This window comes from Phyllostomus discolor, chromosome 9, assembly GCF_004126475.2.
Source record: "Phyllostomus discolor isolate MPI-MPIP mPhyDis1 chromosome 9, mPhyDis1.pri.v3, whole genome shotgun sequence".
Classification (NCBI taxonomy): Eukaryota; Metazoa; Chordata; class Mammalia; order Chiroptera; family Phyllostomidae; genus Phyllostomus; species Phyllostomus discolor.
Window position 1 is genome coordinate 57576147 of NC_040911.2, and position 20927 is coordinate 57597073.

At 39.9% G+C, this 20927-nt stretch overlaps 1 protein-coding gene and 1 pseudogene across 1 annotated transcript in view; one reads left to right on the forward strand and one right to left on the reverse strand.

Annotated features, from left to right (window-relative positions):
- RAB7A (RAB7A, member RAS oncogene family) overlaps positions 1-8653 on the forward strand; it is an 83164-nt gene extending 74511 nt beyond the window's left edge. The window contains exons 5-6 of the mRNA XM_028524234.2: positions 3041-3169; positions 7213-8653. Of these exons, the coding sequence (XP_028380035.1) occupies positions 3041-3169; positions 7213-7308 (225 nt within the window). The 3' untranslated portion in view covers positions 7309-8653. The remainder of the gene's footprint in view (positions 1-3040; positions 3170-7212) is intronic.
- LOC114506481 lies at positions 1898-2837 on the reverse strand (annotated as a pseudogene).
- Positions 8654-20927: the final 12274 nt, after the last annotated feature.

Below are 20927 nucleotides of genomic sequence, written 5' to 3' on the forward strand. Positions count from 1 at the left end.
TTCTTAGAATCTGAATCTTCACTCATATAATGAGAACACTCTGGGATCAGATAACAGTGCACATGAAAACCCTGGCACCCAGGAGGAGTTTGGGAAATGGTGGCTTTCTAGTTGTCCCATTGTTATTTTTCTCTCTTATGAGATACCTACTTCTAAGTTACCATGTGAATTTGAAGGGTTCTGTGCTAAGCCCAGAGTGGCTGTAGAAGGTACACACGGGAGTGTGAACTACCTTAAAGGCCAGCAGCCTTTAAGGACCAGGGTCCAGGAGACCTGGTTTGAATCTTTAACCTGTCCCCAGCTGGCTCTGATATTGGGCTGTTGCCTTTGCCTGCTGAGCCTCAGTTCCCTTTCTGTACCTGAATGGAGGGAGTTAGATTTTATCATTCTCAAGTGCTCTCCCAGCACCTTAAAGAAGCCACCTGTATGGTGCAGAAGATTGTTTTGAGTAAAATTACTTTTTTTTACTTTCATATGCATTTCTCTTGGGAACATAGACTGTTCCTTAATTATAGCTAGGTTTATTTCTGACCATTGATCTCTTTTTCTCTCTTTCCTAAGTGACTTAGTCCTGCTCTTGTACATGAAAATGGGCTGGGGTAGTAAAAGAAATTAGGATATGTGAGGGTGTTGTTGAGAGCCTCAGAATTCTTTGGCACTTTGGTGTGTGACACAGGTGATCTAACATTAACAGTAATGGGGAAGAGACTGCAGACCCTAAGACCAAGTTGTCAGGCACTTCCTGTGCTGGGATCTCTGAGGTCCTGGGAGAGGCAATTCATTTCTTCCTGGGCTGGCTACTTACTCTCTTCACAAGCTGCTTGTGTACACATATGTAGCTGAGGGTCAAAAGCTATGGGTTGTAGACAGTGAATGAACTTTGGGTTTGAATCCTAGTTGTACTCTGCATAGCCAGCAGGGTGACCTTGGACAGGTCTGTAGGTCTCTCCCTACCCTCTACCTGCTGCATACCCTTATCCCTGAAATCTGTTTACTCACCTATACTACATGTATACTAGGGATGGTAATTCTTCCTGGGAAGGATTGAGTCAGTGTTAGCTACCACCTTTTTTTTTTTCTTTTAATAATGCAAACCCTTGCATGGCAATCCAAATTCATTGAACTACTGATGCTAAGTAATATAAAATTGCACCACTTTAATTAGGGCTTTTAGTTTACATTTAGTCATGTCTAAGTAGTTGTAACATTAGGTTGGTCAATTTAAATACTGTGGGTCCCTGTTGGATAGTTAAATAAAACAGCCATAGTTACTGCAACTTAGGCATTGTGACCAATTACAGATGATTAAAATTACTTCCCACATTCACACCCACAGTACTCATCCACCATTTAACATCTCAGCCGAAACAGTACACATGTGAAACAACAGATGAAAATACTAAATGTGTATATTTGGTATTTCAAGTATACTTATGCATGAGCAAGCAAGGGATTCACAGTGAGAATCTATAGCTGCAGAAGCCTGAAAATGATTTACAAAAATTATTAAAACAATTAAAAGTTGTTTGAAAATATAATTATTTTTAACTTTTTGTAGACTCTCACTGTACATACATCTATAAACACTGTTCTGTATGTAAACAAAAAAGGAAACATATAATAGATTTGAAAAATCTGGACATTTCCTTCCCAACAGATATTATAGGCAGCATGTTTAAGTCATTATACTGAAAGGGCTATCCTGTTTTAAAGACAAGATCACTGTCTCCACAGGTTTCTTAAAAATTAAAAAAACTGTATAGCTGTGTTAAAGTGCTTATTTGTATAATACAATTATAGTGACCTTGGTTTTCTTTTTAAAAAATTGCTGTGAACTGCAAGTATCAAAGAAACAAAGTTACCTGGAGTAGTCTGTATAGGAGCTCCTTGGACTTCCTTTTTTATTATGCTAAAATAGCGGTGCTTTTAGGATTTACATTATTGTACTCTCCAATACAAACTATGGGGTGTGTTAATAGTATACCATGTTCATACTTGTATAGCAGTAGTGGGTGAAAATGTCTCTTAGCAGGAATACTGGATTGTAGGCTCTGGTTTTACCAGCTGCACACTCTAGGACTATTAATATAAGTAAAATTTTCTCTTGTGATACTAGAAAATGATTATAATGTGTAAAACTGATGTAGTAGCTTTAATCTGCCTCTTACAGGGCACTATCACAGTCCATTTAAGATATTGGTAGGTTTAACAAAGTTGTAATACTGGCACTGTTGAATTGGGCAACAGTTTTTCAGCCCTGGCTCAGAGCCACAATGCATTTAGTATATTAAAGCAGCTGACATGACTTTTTGTGGGCCTTCCCAGGTACTGGACTTTTTCTGGTGATTTGCCATACTAAGTCATAAAAGATTTCATTAACATTTATTTTTTATTTTGCAGCGGATTCTAAGAATGCACAGTTGTCTTTGTCTTACTAGATTTTGACCTTGTTCCTCTCCCACAACTCATTCACCTTCCAACTTACACTTACTACCAACCAGAATTGTTGGAACATCATCAGTGTCTTTAATTTGAAGAATCTATACTCTCAAACCTTATAAATCATTAAATGTGGACTGTGCTGTGATGGAATAAAGTAATGCAAAGTCTTGTCCACTCTTGATGTACAAATCCCACATTGCTGTAAATTGTGCTCTTCCTGCAGTATTCAAGATTTCAAGCATACACTGTTGTGCATCGATTTCAACCTGCTTTCTATAAGAATCTTCTATTATAGGATCATATTTTTCAACAAAAATTCCTTGAACAAATTGTACAGTCGGTGCACATTTTCCAAACCTCTCCTAGCCAAGAATGATTAGCTTACATTCGTTCATGCATGGTGCAAACCTGTCAAAAGCTAGTACCTCTCAGACTGTCACCAGGTCCCTATAGACATCGTTGCCCTGCACCTCGCATTCCCTCTCAGTAGCTGTTTCCGGTGCCAGGGTGGTCCTGCGCTGCCACCAGTCTGGCTGGTTTACATACCTGGCTAGCTGCTTCTAATATGAGCACACATGCACCTTGCTTCCTGTTCCAGGTGGCCACGAAACGAGCACAGGCCTGGTGCTACAGCAAAAACAACATTCCCTACTTTGAGACCAGTGCCAAGGAGGCCATCAATGTGGAGCAGGCATTCCAGACAATTGCACGGAATGCACTTAAACAGGTGGGTCTCTGGAAGCTGTCTGGCTCCCTGTGGTGACTGACCATCGACCTAGCCCCTGCCTGGCTTCCTGATTCTTAATTGTCTTTCCTAGCTGACTTTGTTTTCCATGTAGCCGGAAAGCCTGTATGTTTGTCTGGAAAGGTAATGGCACATTCTGCTAAAGCTTCTAGAAATTTAGCTTGTTGGTGAATAAACTGAATGATGCAGGGGCAGTGAAGACTTCAGCTGAGGTCCCTTTGAGGTCCCCAGTCAAACCCTTGTTTGACTGGGCATGTTTTTATTTTATTTGCATGCTAAGGAGATCCTGCCATTAGGAGGTCCCTGGTCAGATTGCTCCTTCTGTTTATTAAGGGGATAAACTTGAATTCTGATCTCAGCTCTGATACCCATCATTAGCTCTAGAGTTTGGTTTTGTGGGGCTTTTTTTAACCATATATAAGACTTTACCTCCTCATTTGAAAAATCAGAATACCAGCTTTGCACATAGGTTGTACATGTTAAATGAGATGAACTTAATACTTTTGTCATCAGAAAGTTAACCAGAAGCTCTAGGAGCTGTATTCCTTGAATAAAATTTTCCTGTATTTTCTTTCTTGTGCTCACTCAGTTGTTCACAGACCAAAAAGGTACTTGTTGGCATGTGTGAGTTGAAGGCTTTTTGGATTTAGCAGCTCTGCCAGAGCCAGTGAATTAAGGCAAGTTATGAGGCATTGTCAGTCGTCTGTGGTAGTCAGACTTGGGTTGAGGGGGTGTCAGGGATGCAAAGAACATTTCAGGGAGCACATAGTGATTGTAAAGATCCAAGCAGGTTCTGCTAGCTCCAGGAAACAGTGTATAGAAGAAGGTGGTGGTTCTCAGCGGGATAGGGCATCTGGACTTGTAGGCAGGAGATACTTGGAATGGATTGTTCCAAGGACTGGGGACTACACCAAGTGTTCTATAATGAAAAGGGACAACCTTAGCCACAGAATTGGTCCACACCAAATTCCAGGAGATCCCCTACTGAGAAACACTGATGCAATGGGAAGGAACTGACCAGCATATAGACTTAAGTCCTTTTTGCCTTCCTCTTTCCCTCTGCCTTTAACCCACCCACACACCTAGTGTGTTTTTCATAATTGCATGTAAAACTAAGTATGTATGGGAAGTTGACTGCCATCAACCTTACTGTTTTTCTCTTCGAATATTGCTCTCTCTATAGCCACCTTATAATGCTTTTATTTCTACAAGCTAGCCTCTCAGGAGTGAGATTCTTATATTGAAAGGTGTGTGTATTTTTAAGAGATAATACAAGATTAGTTTCCCCGAGTGCAGTAGTACTTTATATCCCACCAGCAATGCAGGTTTTCTTTCTCTTGACTCCTTGTCAGCAAGCAATAGGCATCATCTGTAAATCTGCTGACACTGCCAATCTTTAAGTTTTCTCTGCTGCAGATACCCAATACATAACACTTGCCTGGACACCTCTCAGTTCTCATGAGCTCTTTATGAACTAAAATTAACATCACCTGTATTGCAAGTGATTTTCTAACTCAGCTGTCTTATTTCAAAATTTTTTCATTGATTATTTTGAGGGAAACATTGGTTTGTTCTTCCACCTATTTATTGGTTGATTATGGTCTATGTCCTGACTGGGGATAGAACCCACAACTGTGGGGTATTGGGATGATGGTCTAACCAATTGATCTGTCTGGCCATGGCTGCTGTCTTTTTTATATATACATATCCTTTGGCCATAGAAAAAAAGTTTATTTGCCCTGACTAGTATGACTCGGTTGGACATCATTCCCAAACTGAAGGGTTGCCACTTCCCAGTCAGGGCACACACGTGGGCTGTGGGTGGGGTCCCTGGTTGGGGGCGTGTGAGAGGAAACTAGTCAATGTTTCTCTCACACATTTATGTTTCTCTCCCTCTCTTTCACCCTCACTCCCCCTCTTTCTAAAAATAAATGAAATCTTGTAAAAAAAAAGTTATTTTTTAGTCAGGTATGCCATTTTAAATTTCTGGCTTTCCTATATCTAGATTATGTCCTGTCTAATTCAGCTGGCATTTATTTTGGTTTATGACAGGAAGTACGGACTCACCTTTTTCTTTCAGAGGGATAGCTGGTTATTTCAAATATTAGTAACTATTTGTTAAATAAACAATTTTCCCCACCAGGTTGAAACATTACTCTGTTATATTAAATGTTCATGTATATTGGGATCTATTTCCAGTCTTATCTGGTGACAAAACCCGCAACCTTTTAGTTCAAAGGACAGTACTCCAGTCAACTGAGCCACCTAGTCAGGGCCTATTTATATTTTTTTACTGACTATTTTGGTTTATCTTTCATTTAGACTAAAACTAAGAATTTTATTTTAGTTCTACCCTTTTCTCTCCTTACCCTCCTCCAAAATAAAACCTAATTGAGATTCTGATTGGAATTGCATTATAGCTATTGTATTAGTATTCTTTAGGAACCATAACAGAGTACAGACTGGGTGGCTTAAATAACAATATTTTATTTTCTCTCAGTTCTAGAGGCCAGAAGTCCATAATCAAGGTGCCAGCAAATTCTGTTTCTCCTCATTTCTTGCAGGCTGCCACCTTCTTCCTGTGTCCTCACATGGCCTTTCTCTGTGTGAAAATGCAGAGGGTGGGGAGACATAGGATACTGCTAGCTCTCTGGTGTCTCTTATAAGGATGCACTTATGATTTCATTTTAATCTTAATTACTTAATACAGATGTAGCTACACTGTGGGGTTAGAACTTCAACATATGAATTTTGGAAGGATACAAGGATACAAACATTCAATCAGTAACAGCTATTATTTTAGGTCTTGTGTTATATTCTTCAATAAGATTTTATAATTTTTAAGGTCCTTTGCCTTTCATACCAAATATATGCCTAGGTGCTGGTAGGCATGTAAAGTAGTGGAGACACTTTGGAAAACAAACAGTTCCTCAAAAAGTTAAACACAGAGTAATTATATGACCCAACAGCTCTACTCCTAAGTACGTACCCACAAAAACAGGTTTACACAAACATTTGTATACAAATGTTTATAACACCATTATTCATAATAGCCAAAAAGTGGAAATAGCCCCAACAAATATCCATCAAATGAGATGTCCAAAATGGGCAACTATTAAAGTAGAAAAATGGTTAGCAAGGGTTGGGGTTGCCATATGGAGATGGGGAGCTAGTTTTTAAGAGTATTATTCCTAGAGGTTTTTACTTTTGTAGCTACTGTGAATGGAATAATTCTTCCTAGAGAACTTTTAATTAATAGAAACATTTGCTTCAATCTGCAAATCCTAGAACAGTTCCTGACATACAGTTACTCAGTTTTTAAGTGATAAATTGTTTTTGTACACCAGAAAGTAGAAATCTGCTCCTCACTGGGAAATGTTAATTGCAAAAGTCACACTAATTTGCTAGATCCCATCTCCTGTGATCTCTTACTACAGATGGTGATAAAATTCATCCACAGCTGGTTTCTAAGCATTCAGCATTTGGAAATGAAACTCTCTTAAATCTTTGGGGAGGGGGAGGAGAAAATAGACCCTAAGTCCAGAAAACTTAGTGGCAAATAGAGGACCAGAAGAATGTTTTGTAACTGAGAGGCAGCAACACTCATCTTCAGCTCACTGTTGCCTTCTGGAAATAAGAGTTGCCAAAAATCCAGTCCATGTAAAGTCTGACTTCTTTTTTTATTTTAAGTATTGGTGACTGTGGACCATACTGAAAGCATCTGTGAGCTGGCTGTCATCTCTAAGCCACCAGATTGCCATCTGATACAGAGCATGAGTCAGCTTCTGTCCTTATTGCTCAGTTTCAATTGCTGCTCTTCCTGTTCAATTCTCTTCACATTGTCCTATAGTTACCATAACACCTTTCTTCCTCTTGATTAGCCTTTGAGGGTTGATTCTGCCAGAGCCTTCCCTTCACTGCTAGGTCTATCCCCACTCCCTACCCACTAGGCCTGAGTGGAAGTATACCACGGGAATTTCTGTATGCCCTGAGTAACAAACCTTTTTGTGCCTTTCCTTGTCCAGGAAACGGAAGTGGAGCTGTACAATGAATTTCCTGAACCCATCAAACTGGATAAGAATGACCGGGCCAAACCCTCGACGGAAAGCTGCAGTTGCTGAATGGGCAGTGAGCAGAGCACAGAGCCCTTCACAAACCGAGAACACACTTAGGCCTTCCAACACAAAGCCCCCCTCTCCTTTTTCAGACAAAACATAAAGTGATTTTTCATATCCAGCTGCCAAAAGAAACCCCGTCAAACACACTCGCCCCTCCACACACAGATCTTACACAAGCAGACAGACTCCAGCAGCCCAGGAATGTGATGGCTCCATCAGGATTTGCCCACCCACTATATCAGCCCTCGTGTGGCAGTAGGGTGGGCCAGCTGTAGAAATTGTTCTGGTGTAGAGTCGGCATCAGAAGCTTATTATTTTTGCCCACCAGGGAGAGACAACTGTTTACAGTTAATCTGTGTCTAATTAGTTATCTGAATTTTTTAAGGGTCTTGTGATCTTTTTACCCCATCCCCACCCCCCTCTTGTGAAGGCTACCACTTGGGAAGGCTGGTGCCCCATGCTTCATTACAGGCTCATACCCAGTCTGATCAGGCTGAGTTTTGTATGTATCTGTTAATGCTTGTTACTTTTAACTAATCAGATCTTTTTACAGTATCCATTTATTATGTAATGCTTCTTAGAAAAGAATCTTATAGTACATGTTAATATATGCAACCAATTAAAAATGTATAAATTAGTGTAAGAAATTCTTGGATTATGTGTTTAAGTCCTGTAGTGCAGGCATGTAAAATGGAGGGTTGAACCCTGTCTGGATTGCAGAGTGTTAGCAACTCAGAATTCAGAAATCCAGCTAGAGGCAGTATTCTGTACAGTAGGCACAAGAATTATGTATGCCTTTTATCAAAGACTTAAGAGCCAAAAAGCTTTTCATCTCTCCAGGGGGAGAACTGTCTGGTTCCCTTCTGTATCTAAATTTTCCAAAAGGTTGATTTGCATAATGTAGTGGTGTATGCAGTGGATAGATGACTGTTGTTAAAATTCTCACTTATCACCCCCCATTTTTTTCCCTGTTCCACACTTGGAAACTCCCCATTAGATCAGCATCCTACTTATAAGAGGAAAAGGAAATTCCTGAAACAGATCTGTCCTCAAGATTTTTACCTTTGTTCTAGAAGGCACTCCTTTCAGGGTTGTGGTATCCTTAAGCTAGCAGACTTTTTTCTCCTTTCCCCATAGGCTCCCCAGTATTGCCCATTATTAATTAACCCGTTTCTTTGGTATGGAACCCTGGCAGTTCTGCACCCTCCTGAAGATCTACCCCTGCATTGTAGCTTGCTTAACGAAGCACTTTCCTCTTTTCCGAAGGTCTACATTCTAGGGTGTAGGCTGAGTTCTTCTGTAAAGAGATGAACGTGATGCCAATAAAATGTAACAAGAGCAAAGATCATCTGCCTTTGCCCTGTCTTTTTTCCTTCTTCCAGACCATTGATTGGCTCAGTAGACATCATGTTAGCTAATCATAACCAGTGCTTTATTAAGCAAGAGAGCCCTCCGTAACTGGCCACATGTGGTGCTTTGAGGCAGAAAGTCTTTCTCATATTCAGCTCTGTAGTATCTGTCCTAGTTTGTTTTTGTTTTATGTCTTTTTAACTAATTATGGTATTGGGGAGGTGGGGACTCTGAATGGAGAAGACACTGTCCCTTTAGAGGAGCAACCACAAGTTGCTGGTGACCTATGGGCCACACACAGCCTGTGAGTGGCCTTTGTGTTGTTTTGTTTTTTAATTGTTGTAGTTGCTGGTACTTGGATATTATAGTTCTGGATTTCTAATGTTTCACAGGAGACGAAGATTTGACAGCAGGTGACGTGTATTCCAACATATATAAGGCACCAACTGCAAGTAAATAGGTGCCACTTAGAACTAATTTATAAAAATTAGTTTCAGTTAGTGGGTGGATATAGGTTTTGCAGAAATGTCCTGTTGACATAGCTCTTGGATTATACTTTGCTACACTTTCTACATTTCCACTTCTCAAGCTCCTCAATTGGTTTCTTACCTTGCACCTGCTCTTGGCTCATACTTGTGCATTAAAAATGGCATTCTTAGAAGCTTATGACTACAATCCCACCTAGTAACGTGTGGCTTAAATCTCCTCTGTTCCTACTCCCTGGGTCTAATTGGTTGTTCCAATTGGTCTAATTGGGTCTAACTGGTGTTATGTTTGGCTTCTAGAGAAGCAGAGTCCTCTCCAACTTGGAGCCTAGTGATTGGGCCATGGTTTATGGACTCTGCCTGATGCTCACCTCTACAACCAGACTACTTTACCTCTAATCTGTTCTGGTTCTAACCTTAACACATTGTATGTGGGAAACGTATTTATACGTTTTACGTTGACTGGTAGTAGAGCGCGCGATAGAAACTACCCGCAAACAATGTGTTAAATGTAACATGGAAATAGACTTCTGATCTTGACCGTCATCCTAAAGCTGATGATCATCCTAACAACCTGTTTTATCTTGAAATAAGCTTGGATGCAACCTTGTAGGTGGCCATGATCCCAGTAATAACTCAGTCTAATTTTAATCTTGATCTTACACTGAACTTGACTCTAATCTTCACCCTCATCTTGTCACTGACAGTCATCCTATAAATGTGGTCCCCTTGAAATGACCTTAAAGCTGACCCTAATCATAATCCTGACTTTGAAATTAACATTAAACCCTACTTGGAGAATCTCATTCTCCAAACCCTGACTGTCAGTTTAGTATCCCATCAGCCCAATGTCTGACTGATCTTGATTACATTGTGTATACCTAAATGGTACACATACATACTATGGTCTTCAAAATTTGATTTATCTACAATAAGCAATAGCTGAGACTAAAGTCTGCACTAATACAGTAACTTTTTCCATATTCCTACTTAGATTCACAATACCCATGTGCTTTTGAGAGAAATAAGTTCATTTGCTTCACCAAGCAGTAAGGTTTCTTTTCAGTTATATTCTTTAGTTTCATTTGAATTTGCCCTGCCTACCAGTCAGAATGTGAATTGAGACAAATGTGTGTTCCTGTGTTTGCCCTGCCTCCCAGAAATAATGTGAATTGAGGCGGATGTGTGTTGGCTCTGTTTACATACATCTCACTTTGCTCTAACAAACAATAAGTTACATTTGAGAAGAATGTCTGGAAATGAGTTTGTTGCACTAACACAGATTCATTTCATTAGTAATCCTTAGTTTAATCCAAACTCACTCTCTTCACAGTGTGAATGTGAAATACTATCTGCTGTGTGTACCTTCATCTTCATTTAGTTTAACAAACTATGAGGAATCCAGAATGGAGTTGATTACATTAGCAAGAAGAGGGTTTTTTTCCTATTTATTTACTTTATGTAAAAAATTTAATTATGTGAGAGGCTTAGGAACTACCAAAGTTAATACTTTTTGCATTATCCTTGTTATGGAAATTCATAATTTAGTTACTCTTATGAATATTATACAAATACATGAAACAGTACGGGGGGGTTGAGCTTTTAGAAGTTTTACCTAATACAAGCACTACTATAATTAACATTTCAAAGTTCTTTTTAGAAAAAGTATTGGGGTGACATTGGTTAATAAAATTATACAGGTTTCAAATATACAACTCTATCACATATCGTCTGTTTATGACATCATGCATTCACCACCCAAAGTCAAATCTCCTGTAACTATTTATCACTCCTTTACTGTTTTCTACTTCTCCTACCTCCACTTTTCCTCTGGTAATCACCATACTGTTGTCTGTGTCAGTTCTTTTTTCTTTTTCTTTTTTTGTTTTGTTTTGCTTAATCCCTCCATCTATTCCACCCAGATTCTCAACACCACTCCCTGCCGAACAGCTGTGAGTCCATACTCTGTATCTGTGAGACTGTTAATATTTTGTTAGTTTATTGTTTATTAGATCCACATATAAAGTACATCGTATGGTCTTTGTCTTTCTCTGACTGGCTTATTTTACTTTGCATAATAATCTCCAGGGCCATCCATGATGTCACAAAAGGTAAGAGTTCCTTTTTTTTAATGGCTAAGTAGTAGTCCTTTGTGTAAATGTACCACAGCTTTTTTATTCTCTCATCTGTTTGGCTATTACACATAGTGGTATGTATCAGGTACATTCCCCCAAGTGGAATTGCTGGGTTTTAGGCAGTTCCATTTTTAATTTTTTTAGGAAACTCCACACTGTTTCCACAGTGACAACACCGATCTGCATTCCCACCAACATTGCACAAGGGTTCCCTTTTCTTCACATTCTCACCAGTACTTACTGTTTGTTGATTTATTAATGATAGCCTTTCTGGTAGGTGTGAAGTGATAATTTGGTTTTAATTTGAGTTTCTCTGACAATTAGTGACTGGAGCACATATCAAATGTTGGCCATTTGTATGTCCTTTTTGGAGAACTATCTATTCAGGACTTTTGTTCGTTTTTTAAGTTGGATTTTTTTTTTTTTTTTGGTGTTGAGTTTTGTAGGTTCTTTATAAACTTGTATAACAACCCCCTTTATGTTCACACATTCAGTGGTTGTGTCTTCATTTTGTTGATGGTTTTCCTTTGCTGTGCAGAAACTATTTAATTTGATGATGTCCAATTTTTTAAATTTTTTCTTTTCCCTTGCCTGAGGAGATAACATCAGAAAAAATATTGCTGCAATAAATGTCTGAGCCCTGGCCAGGTAGCTCTTGGTTGCAGTATTGTCCCCATATGCCAACGTTGCAGGTTCAGTTCCCAGTCAGGGCACATACAAGAATCAACCACTGGCCCTGGCTGGCATAGCTCAGTGGATTGAGCTTGGGCTGCAAACCAAAGTGTTGCAGGTTTGATTCCCAGTCAGGCCACATATATGGGTTGCAGGCCATGGCCCCCAGCAACCGCACATTGATGTTTCTCTCTGTCTCTCTTTCTCCCTCCCTTCTCTCTCTAAAAATAAATAAATAAAATCTTTTTTAAAAAAATAATCAACCAGTGAAACTATAAATAAGTGAAAAAACAAATCTGTGGTACTCTATCTAGATAAAGTCAATAAACAATAAAAAAATTTAAACAGAAAAGGAAATGTCCGAGATTTTATTGCCTATGATTTCTTCTAGGATTTTTATGGTTTCCAGATTTAAGTCTTTAATCCATTTTGAGTTTATTTTCGTATCTGTTATAATTTGGTTGCCTAGTTATTGCAGTTGGCCAAAATGTTCCTTTGGTTTTTTCTATAAGATGGTTCTTACTAGTAGTGCTTAGTTGTCTTTAATTTCATTTGAAACAGTTTTGTTAGATTATATTTTGACAGCTGTCATGTCAGCATGCATTATTAAAGAACTACCAAATTGGTGAATTTTTAAAATATAGTTTATTGATTATACTATTACAGTTGTCCCATTTTCCCCCCTTCACTCCCCTCCATCCTGCACACACTCTCCTACCCACATTCTCCCCCTTTAGTTCATGTCCATGTGTCATATTTATAAGTTCTTAAGCTCCTACATTTCCCGTACTAGTCTTGCCCTCCCCCTGTTTTCTGCCTACCATCTATGCTACTTGTTCTCTGTACCTTTTCCCCCCTCTCCTCCTCCCACTCCCCTGTTGCTAACCTTCCATATAATCTCCATTTCTGTGGTTCTGTTCCTGTTCTAGTTGCTTGCTTAGTTTCTTTTTAAGTTCTTGTTTTTGTTTTTTAGGTTCAGTTGTTAATAGTTGTGAGTTTGTTGTTATTTTACTGTTCATATTTTTTATCTTCCTTTTCTTAGATAAGTCCCTTTAACATTTCATATAATAAGGGCTTAGTGATGATGAACTCCTTTAACTTGACCTTATCTGAGTAGCACTTGATCTGCCCTTCCATTCTGAATGAAAGCTTTGCTGGATAGAGCAACCTTAGGTGTAGGTTCTTGCCTTTCGTGACCTGAAATACTTCTTTCCAGCCCCTTCTTGCCTGCAAGGTCTCTTTTGAGAAGTCAGCTGACAGCCTGATGGGAACTCCTTTATAGGTTATTGTCTCCTTGTCTCTTGCTGCTTCTAGGATACTTGCCTTCATTTTTACCTTGGCTAATGTAATTATGATGTGCCTTGGTGTGTTCCTCCTTGGGTCCAACTTCTTTGGGACTCTCTGAGCTTCCTGGACTTCCTGGAAGTTTATTTCCTTTGCCAGACTGGGGAAGTTCTCCTTTATTACTTGTTCAAATAAGTTTTCCATTGGTTGCTCTTCCTCTTCTCCTTTTGCTACCCCTATAATTCGGATGTTGTAATGTTTAAAGGTGTCCTAGAGATTCCTAAGCCTTTCCTCATTTTTTTGAATTCTTGTTTCTTCATTCTTTTCTGGTTGTATGTTTCTTTCTTCCTTCTGGTCCCTTCCATTGATGTGAGACCCAGCTTTCATTCCATCACTATTGGTTCCCTATACATTTTCCTTTATTTCACCTAGCACAGCCTTCATTTTTCCATCTAATTTGCAACCAAATTCAACCAATTCTGTGAGCATCCTGATTACCCACCAGTGCTTTGAACTGTGCATCTGATAGGTTGGCTATCTCTTCTTTCCTTAGTTGTATTTTTTCTGAAGCTTTGATCTGTTCTTTCATTTGGGCCATTTTTTTTTGTCTTGACTCTCCTGTTAGCTAGTGAGGGGTGGAGCCTTAGGTATTCACCTGGGTGAGGCAACCCACGTTGCTGGGTTGTAATGCTGTATGTGGGGCCAGGGTCCGTGAGGGAACAGTGGCGCTTGCTCCACTCTCTGCTGGATTTCAGTCACTTCCCCCAAGCAAACTAGACCCTTCTGGTGCTGATTCCCAGGTGGGTGGGTTGTGTACATTCTAGGACCCTATGGGTCTCTCCAGCGAACTCTCCTGAGGCTGGGAGTCTCTCCTGGAACCTCAACCCTCACAGGTGTGTTCAATAGGTGTTTTGAGGCTTTATTTTCCCATGCTGGAACCCTGGGTTGCGTGGCCTGTCTTGCTCCCCAGTTTCTCGTGGTTTATCTGTGTGCGAATGTGGGACTGCCTGGTCTGCCAGCCGCCTTGTGCGCCAAGCCCCTCCACAATCTGCCACCTAGCTGGGTCTGCCCACTGCCGCCTTGCTGGGGCCAGGGGGGGGGGCGGGGCGGGGGTCGCGCATTGGCCAGCCACAGCTTTGCGTTGATTGCTCTCCACCTGGCCGCCCAACTCCTCCCCTCCTACTGGTCTGGATGAATGTGTCTAAGTCCTTGGTTGTCAGACTTCTATACAGTTCAATTTTCTGTCAGTACTGGTTGTTTTTTGTTTCTAAATTTTTGTCCTTATTTTGATTGTGCAGGGAGGCACAGTATGTCTACCTACGCCTCCATCTTCAAATTGGTGAGTTTTTGTGCCGCTATTTTAATATCGAAGATGGAAGAACATACAGAACATTCTTGGCATATTATTCTTTAATGTTTCAAGAAAGGAAAAATGCAACTTAAGTGCAAAAAAAAGTTTTGTGCAGCGTATGGAGAAGGTGCTGTGACTGATGCTGTGACGGATTGAACATGTCAAAAGTGGTTTGTGAAGTTTTGTACTGGAGATTTCTCTCTGGACGATGATCCACAGTTGGGTAGACCAGGTAAAGTTGATAGCGATGAAATCATGACATTGAGAACAATCAACATTCTACCATTCAGGAGAGAGCAGACATGCTCAAAATATCCAAAGCAATAAAATTTTTGGTGAAAATGAAAAAAATGTGTCTTTTATCTTACAGAAAAACTAAGTGGACTTATTGGCCAGTTCAGTACAGTTTTTTGCATGTATCTGTCCACTTTTTTCCAACACCATTTATTGAATACACTGTCTTTACCCCATTATGTGTTCTTGTCTCATTTGTCAAATATTAATTGACCATGAAGGAGCAGGTTTTTCCCATTGACTTGTATATGTCTTTATGCCAGTATCATGCCGTTCTAACTACTTTTGCCTTGTAGCATAGCTTGATATCAAGGTGATGTGATACGTCCACCTTTGTTCTTTCTTCTCAAGATTGCTGAGGTTATTCATGGCTTTTTGTGGTTCCATAAAAATTTTTGGAGTATTTGTTCTAGTTCTGTGAGATACTCCATTGTGACTAATGCTGTTCATTCTTCCTATCCATGGACACTGGATAGGAATAAGTATTTCCAGTTATTTGTATCTTCCTCAGTTTCTTTCTTCAGTATCTTACAATTTCCTGAGTACAGATTTTTACCTTAACAAGAAGAGTTCTTACCCAAACTTCTATTCAAATTGATCCTAATTTCTCCATCTCTCAGTAAGATGGTACATTAAAGGTTAGTATGTTGCTTGTGTTCACGTTAGTTAATAATCAGCTATATAATGTTTAACCTTTGACAAGAATGTTTGAGGCTGAACCTGTTTGCATTAGTAAGTATGCTTTCCAATAGCACTAATTAAATTCATGCTAATTCACTCTACTCACAGTAAGAATGTACCATAAAGATGAATGTATGTAGCACTTGCTTGTATCCACTTTGAGAAGTTACATAAATTGAGAAGTTACATAAATTGAATGGTTAAGACTGAGCCTGCTGGCACTAAGACGGATTCTTTTCATTACCATTACTTATACTCATTCTAATAGGCTTAACTTCTCAGTAAGTGCTTGCTGTTGAGGGGAATGTATATTGCTGAGTTTACCTTCATCTTGTTTCATTAATCCTAACCCATACTCTGATCCTCAGCCAGATACACTCTAAAGACCCATGATTTGCCCCGAGTGTGTCCTTGAACATGGAACTTGACTTTGATAGTTAACCTCTTACCTTCATTATCATGAAGGTCATCCTGGAACTCACACTTCCTGGCCTTGAAATAACCTTGAAATTCTCATTCTGACCATGTCTGACTTTGAACTTGACCCTGAAACTGACCCTCATTTTGATTATGACCATATCGAATGCTGTTTATTTATTTGAAAAGAGGGGAAGGGAGGTAGAAAGAGAGGAAGAGAAATGTCAATGTGTGAGAGATACATTGATCAATTGCCTCTTACATGCCCCTAACTGGGGACCTGGCCTGCAACCCAGGCATGTGCCCTGACTGGAAATCGAACCAGTGATCTTTCGGTTTGCAGGACAGTGCTCAGTCCACTGACCCACACCAGCCAGGGCTTATGCTATTTTTATCATTTTTAAATATTTTATCTGCTTTTAGAGAGGGGGGAAGGGAGGGCATACAAGAGGGGGAGAAACTGATGTGAGAAACATCACTTGGCTGCTTCCCATATGCATCCCAACCAAGGACTGTGCCCAGGCATGTGCCCTGCATGAGAATCAAACTGATGACCTTCTGCTTTGCAGGATGACACGCAGCCCACTGAGCAACGTGGGTCAGAGCTCATGCTCTTTTTAGTTTGATCTTGTACTTTACCTGAAGCTGGATCTTTACCATGAACCTGATCTTGACCTACCATGGCTTTGAAATGACCTTTAACTTGATCTTATGAAACTGACCTTGATCCTGACCCTGATCCAGCTTCTCTCACTGTGAATATCATGTTCCTTATGAATTGCCCTTCTTTAAATTTTATTTTTATTGTTGACACAGATGTTCCCATGCCCACCCCCCTTTGCCTACCTCTACTCAGCCCTCACCCCTGTCCCCCACCTTCTCTTTGGCTATCACCACACTGTTGTGTCTGTCTGTGGGTTATGTATATATTTTCTTTGGTTAATCCTTTCACCTTCTTTCATCCAGCCCTGCCTTCTCCCTGTCTGCTGACAGTTGTCTATTGTGTGTACCCATGTCTCTGTTTCAGTTTTGTCTGTCAATTCATTTTGTTCATTAGATTCTACATATAAGTGAGAATATATGGTATTTGTCTTTCTCTGACTGACTTAATTTCAGCTAGCATAATAATTTCCAGGTCCATCCATGCTGTCTCAGAAGGTAAGAGTTCCTTCTCTTTTATGACTGCATAATATTCCATTGTGTAAATGTACCCCAGATATTTTATCCACTCATCTACTGGTGGGAAGTGCCCTAATTTTGAGCTAGACCTGGACTTGACCATGTATGTCACACAAATGTTTATTACAACTTTGGAATAAAGTTGGACTTCACCTTAAAATTGACCTTTAACCTGGTGCTGGCATGTTAACTAAGGTTAGTACTGAACTTACCCTTGGATTTGATTATCTTGAAGTTGGCCTTAAAATTGATCCTTATTCTGACTCCATCCTGCCAATGTTTCATGCTCAGTCAGTGTATTTAACCTTGAACTTTTTGACTCCAATCTTGTTCTTCAGGTACTGGCTATCCTGACCATTATCCACTTGAAGTGACTTAGGATTAGCTTTGATATTAACATGGAATCTGACCTTGATCCACTAATGTTCTGTGTCAACCACTTTTTTAGTTTGATCTTGACATTGACTTTTAATAATATTGATCTTGAAACTTGCACACTGAAAATTACCCTAACTCTAACCCTGACCCTGGACCGTGCCCTAATTTTGACCCTTGTTCTTATCCTAACCATCATGCTTAACATATTTTGCCCTCATTTTTAACTTGTTCTTGAAACTGACCTTGACTGTGACACTGATACTTTCTGTGACCTTTAACCTCAACCTGAAATACCCTGATCATTGTCTTCATTATATTATTTCTAAATTTATCCTTGATCTTGAATCTGCCATTCTGTCACTAATGATACACCTGATCTTGAGCTGCTCTGAACATAAAATGATTTTCATACTGGCCTTAATCCTTAGCCCTGTTCGGACATTTGACTGATCCTCATGCTGATGCTGAGCAGCATCCTGACTATAGAATTATGTTCCTAAGTTTTGATGTGACTTTGAACCTGGCCTTAATTCTCATCATGACCCTCTTCCTTACACTAACAATCTTACCTTGAGCTACCCTGACTTTGAGGTTAATTTGAATTTGTTTTTCTTGAACTTGACTCTAATTCAGACCCTGAATATGATCACTTCTTGCTTTCATTTTGAACCTGACCTTGACCCTACTGTAGGTCCTCACCTTGACACTACCAGTCATCCTGACCTTTCTCAGCTTGACCATGAAATAATCTTAGCATCATACTGATCCTGCTACTATGACCCATTTTGACCTTGAACCCCTGAATTAACCCTTTCTTCCTTTGGTCACAGACTGTCATTTATACTTTGGCCCACTCCAATTATTAAATGATATTATTCTTAAAATTGACCTTAACATTGATTCTGATATTTACCGTCACTTTTAACTTCATCTTGATTTTGATAATCAGTGTCACACCTTGAACTTGATTGTGAAGCTACCTCTGAACCTGACCATGATGTGGCACAGGCATTTTCCTGTGTCCCCCAATATCACTTCTAGATACCATCTTATTCCTTTTCACTGGCTCTTGTCTTATTTGCTAAGACTGCTCTTACAAATACCAAAGACTGGGTGGCTTAACAAATTTTTTTCACAGTTTTGGAGGATAGAAGTCTGAGATCAAGATGTTGACAGAATTGGTTCCTTTTGGGGCCTCTCTCCTTATCTTGTAGATGGACATATTTTCCATGTCTTCACGTGATCCTTTTTCCATATGTCAGTCCTAATCTTTTTTTCCCTTCTAATTTTAATTTTTCAGTTATAGTTGTACAATATTAGTTTCAGGTGTATCTAATCTAGTTTTTTTTTTAAGATTTTATTTATTTATTTTTAGAGAGGGAAGGGAGAGAGAGAGAGAGAGAGACAAACATCAATGTGCGGTTGTTGGGGGCCATGGCCTGCAACCCAGGCATGTGCCCTGACTGGGAATCGAACTTGCGATGCTTTGGTTCGCAGCCCGCGCTCAGTCCACTGAGCTATGCCAGCCAGGGTGAATCTCCTAGTCTTATAAAGGATATTTATGGCACAGCCACATGCAATGAAGGGTGTCCAATTTAGGGCCCACCCAAATGACCTCATTTTTAACTTAATTATACTTTTAAAGAGCCTGTCTCCAAATACAGTCCCAATTCTGAGTTACTGAGACTTAGGGCTTCAATGCAGGAATTTGGGAGGGGACACGGTTCAGCCCTTAACATATCCTATCTACATATTAGCTCCCATGTCTAACATTGACTTTTTTTTAACTTTTCTTTCTTAAAGCTGCCTTCTTGCTGGGTTTCCCATTTCCTGGCTCATTTTAATTCTTCAAAAAGTTGTTAAAGTACAAACTTCCCTCTGTAAAGAGGAGAAAGCAATTGCTGAAAGTTGGCTGGGGAAAGGTTCCTTTCTCTCAAGCTTTGGCTCTGTATGAGAATCACTGAGAGCCTGGGACCCAACTCAGTTTACTAAACTTCATAGCACTGGTGGAGGCTGACGTACCCTTTTGAAACCTCTCCAGGAGAATCTAATGTGCAGCCAGACTTGAACTGGTGTAAAAATATTTCCCTAAGTATTTTGAGCTACAATTATGTGTGAGGCCCATTGTTGTGTCGTAAGACACAGAAGATGTAGCCTTTAAAAAAATTAAACATCTCAAATGTACTCTAACCCTCTCCCCCGCCACCACTGTTGTAATGCACACAATTTTGACCTACTTACCCTACACACATCAAGCCAATATTTAAATTTGGACGATACCACACAAAATTAAGTTTTCTGCCCTAACTGCTGTGGCTCAGTTGGTAGAGTATCATCCTGCAGAGTTAAAAGGTCACTGGTTCTATTCCTGTCCAAGCACATGCCTTGGTGGTTGGTTTGGTCCCTGGTCGGGGTGTGTATGAGCAGCAACCAATCAATGTTTCTCTCTCCTTTACCCTCTCTAAAAATAAATAAAATCTTTTTTTAAAATCCAGTTTTCTAGCTGCTCTTAAAAAATTGGAAGAAAATGCACCAGTTTTCTCATTCCTGAATTCCCTGTAATCAGTAATTGAGGACCCACCTCATTTAAAACTTAATCTGCCTGGTTCCTGTGTCTTAAAAAACAAAGGGGGAAAAAAACAACTTGTACATCAATCATAAAAAAAAATTCATTCTTGCATGATAAAAAACACTGAAAACTTGTATTGCAATAGAAGTAAGCTTCTTCAACATATTAAAAGCCATGTATGAGAGCCCCCACAGCAAACATCATACTCTGTTGAAAGAAGAAATAAGAAATCCCTTTAAAAAAAAAAAAAAAAAGATGGGAAGCCTGCAGAACTGTTCACATGCTCCTTATTGTGTGCACATGAATGTGGTTACTGGAGGAAATTGTGGCTATGACACCACTTTGAGAAGCCAAACCTGGATTTGGAGGAGGCGAGAACTCCCTGGAACAATGCAGTCCCTGAGCTGACCACTGGTGCATCTGAGTGTTGTGCTGGGTGATAGACACAGGCAGGTTGCTTAGCACATAAACCAGGCAAAAAGTGGCACTAGAACTAGTTCTAGCTTTTTGGCACTGAGTTGGAGAATGTCAGGACTGGGAGTGAACCAGACCTGTGGAAGTTGCCCAGACCTGCACTGCCAGATTCCTGTATTGCTGCTGGCTTCTGTGATCTCTAGGTTCAGCAGTGCTAGGAGGGGCCTTGGAGAAAGTTTTGAAGTCTGGGGTGGAAAGTTAAAAGGAAAAAAGAGATCCCTGGCAATGAGTCTCACAATGCTGAGTGCCCTGTAGTGGTGAGAGGCCCAGATACTGAGGGGCCTCAGGCCAGCTCCCTTTTTTCCTGGGGTATCCTTCCAGGTTGGGTTCCCAAATCAGTTTGGTAAAGAATC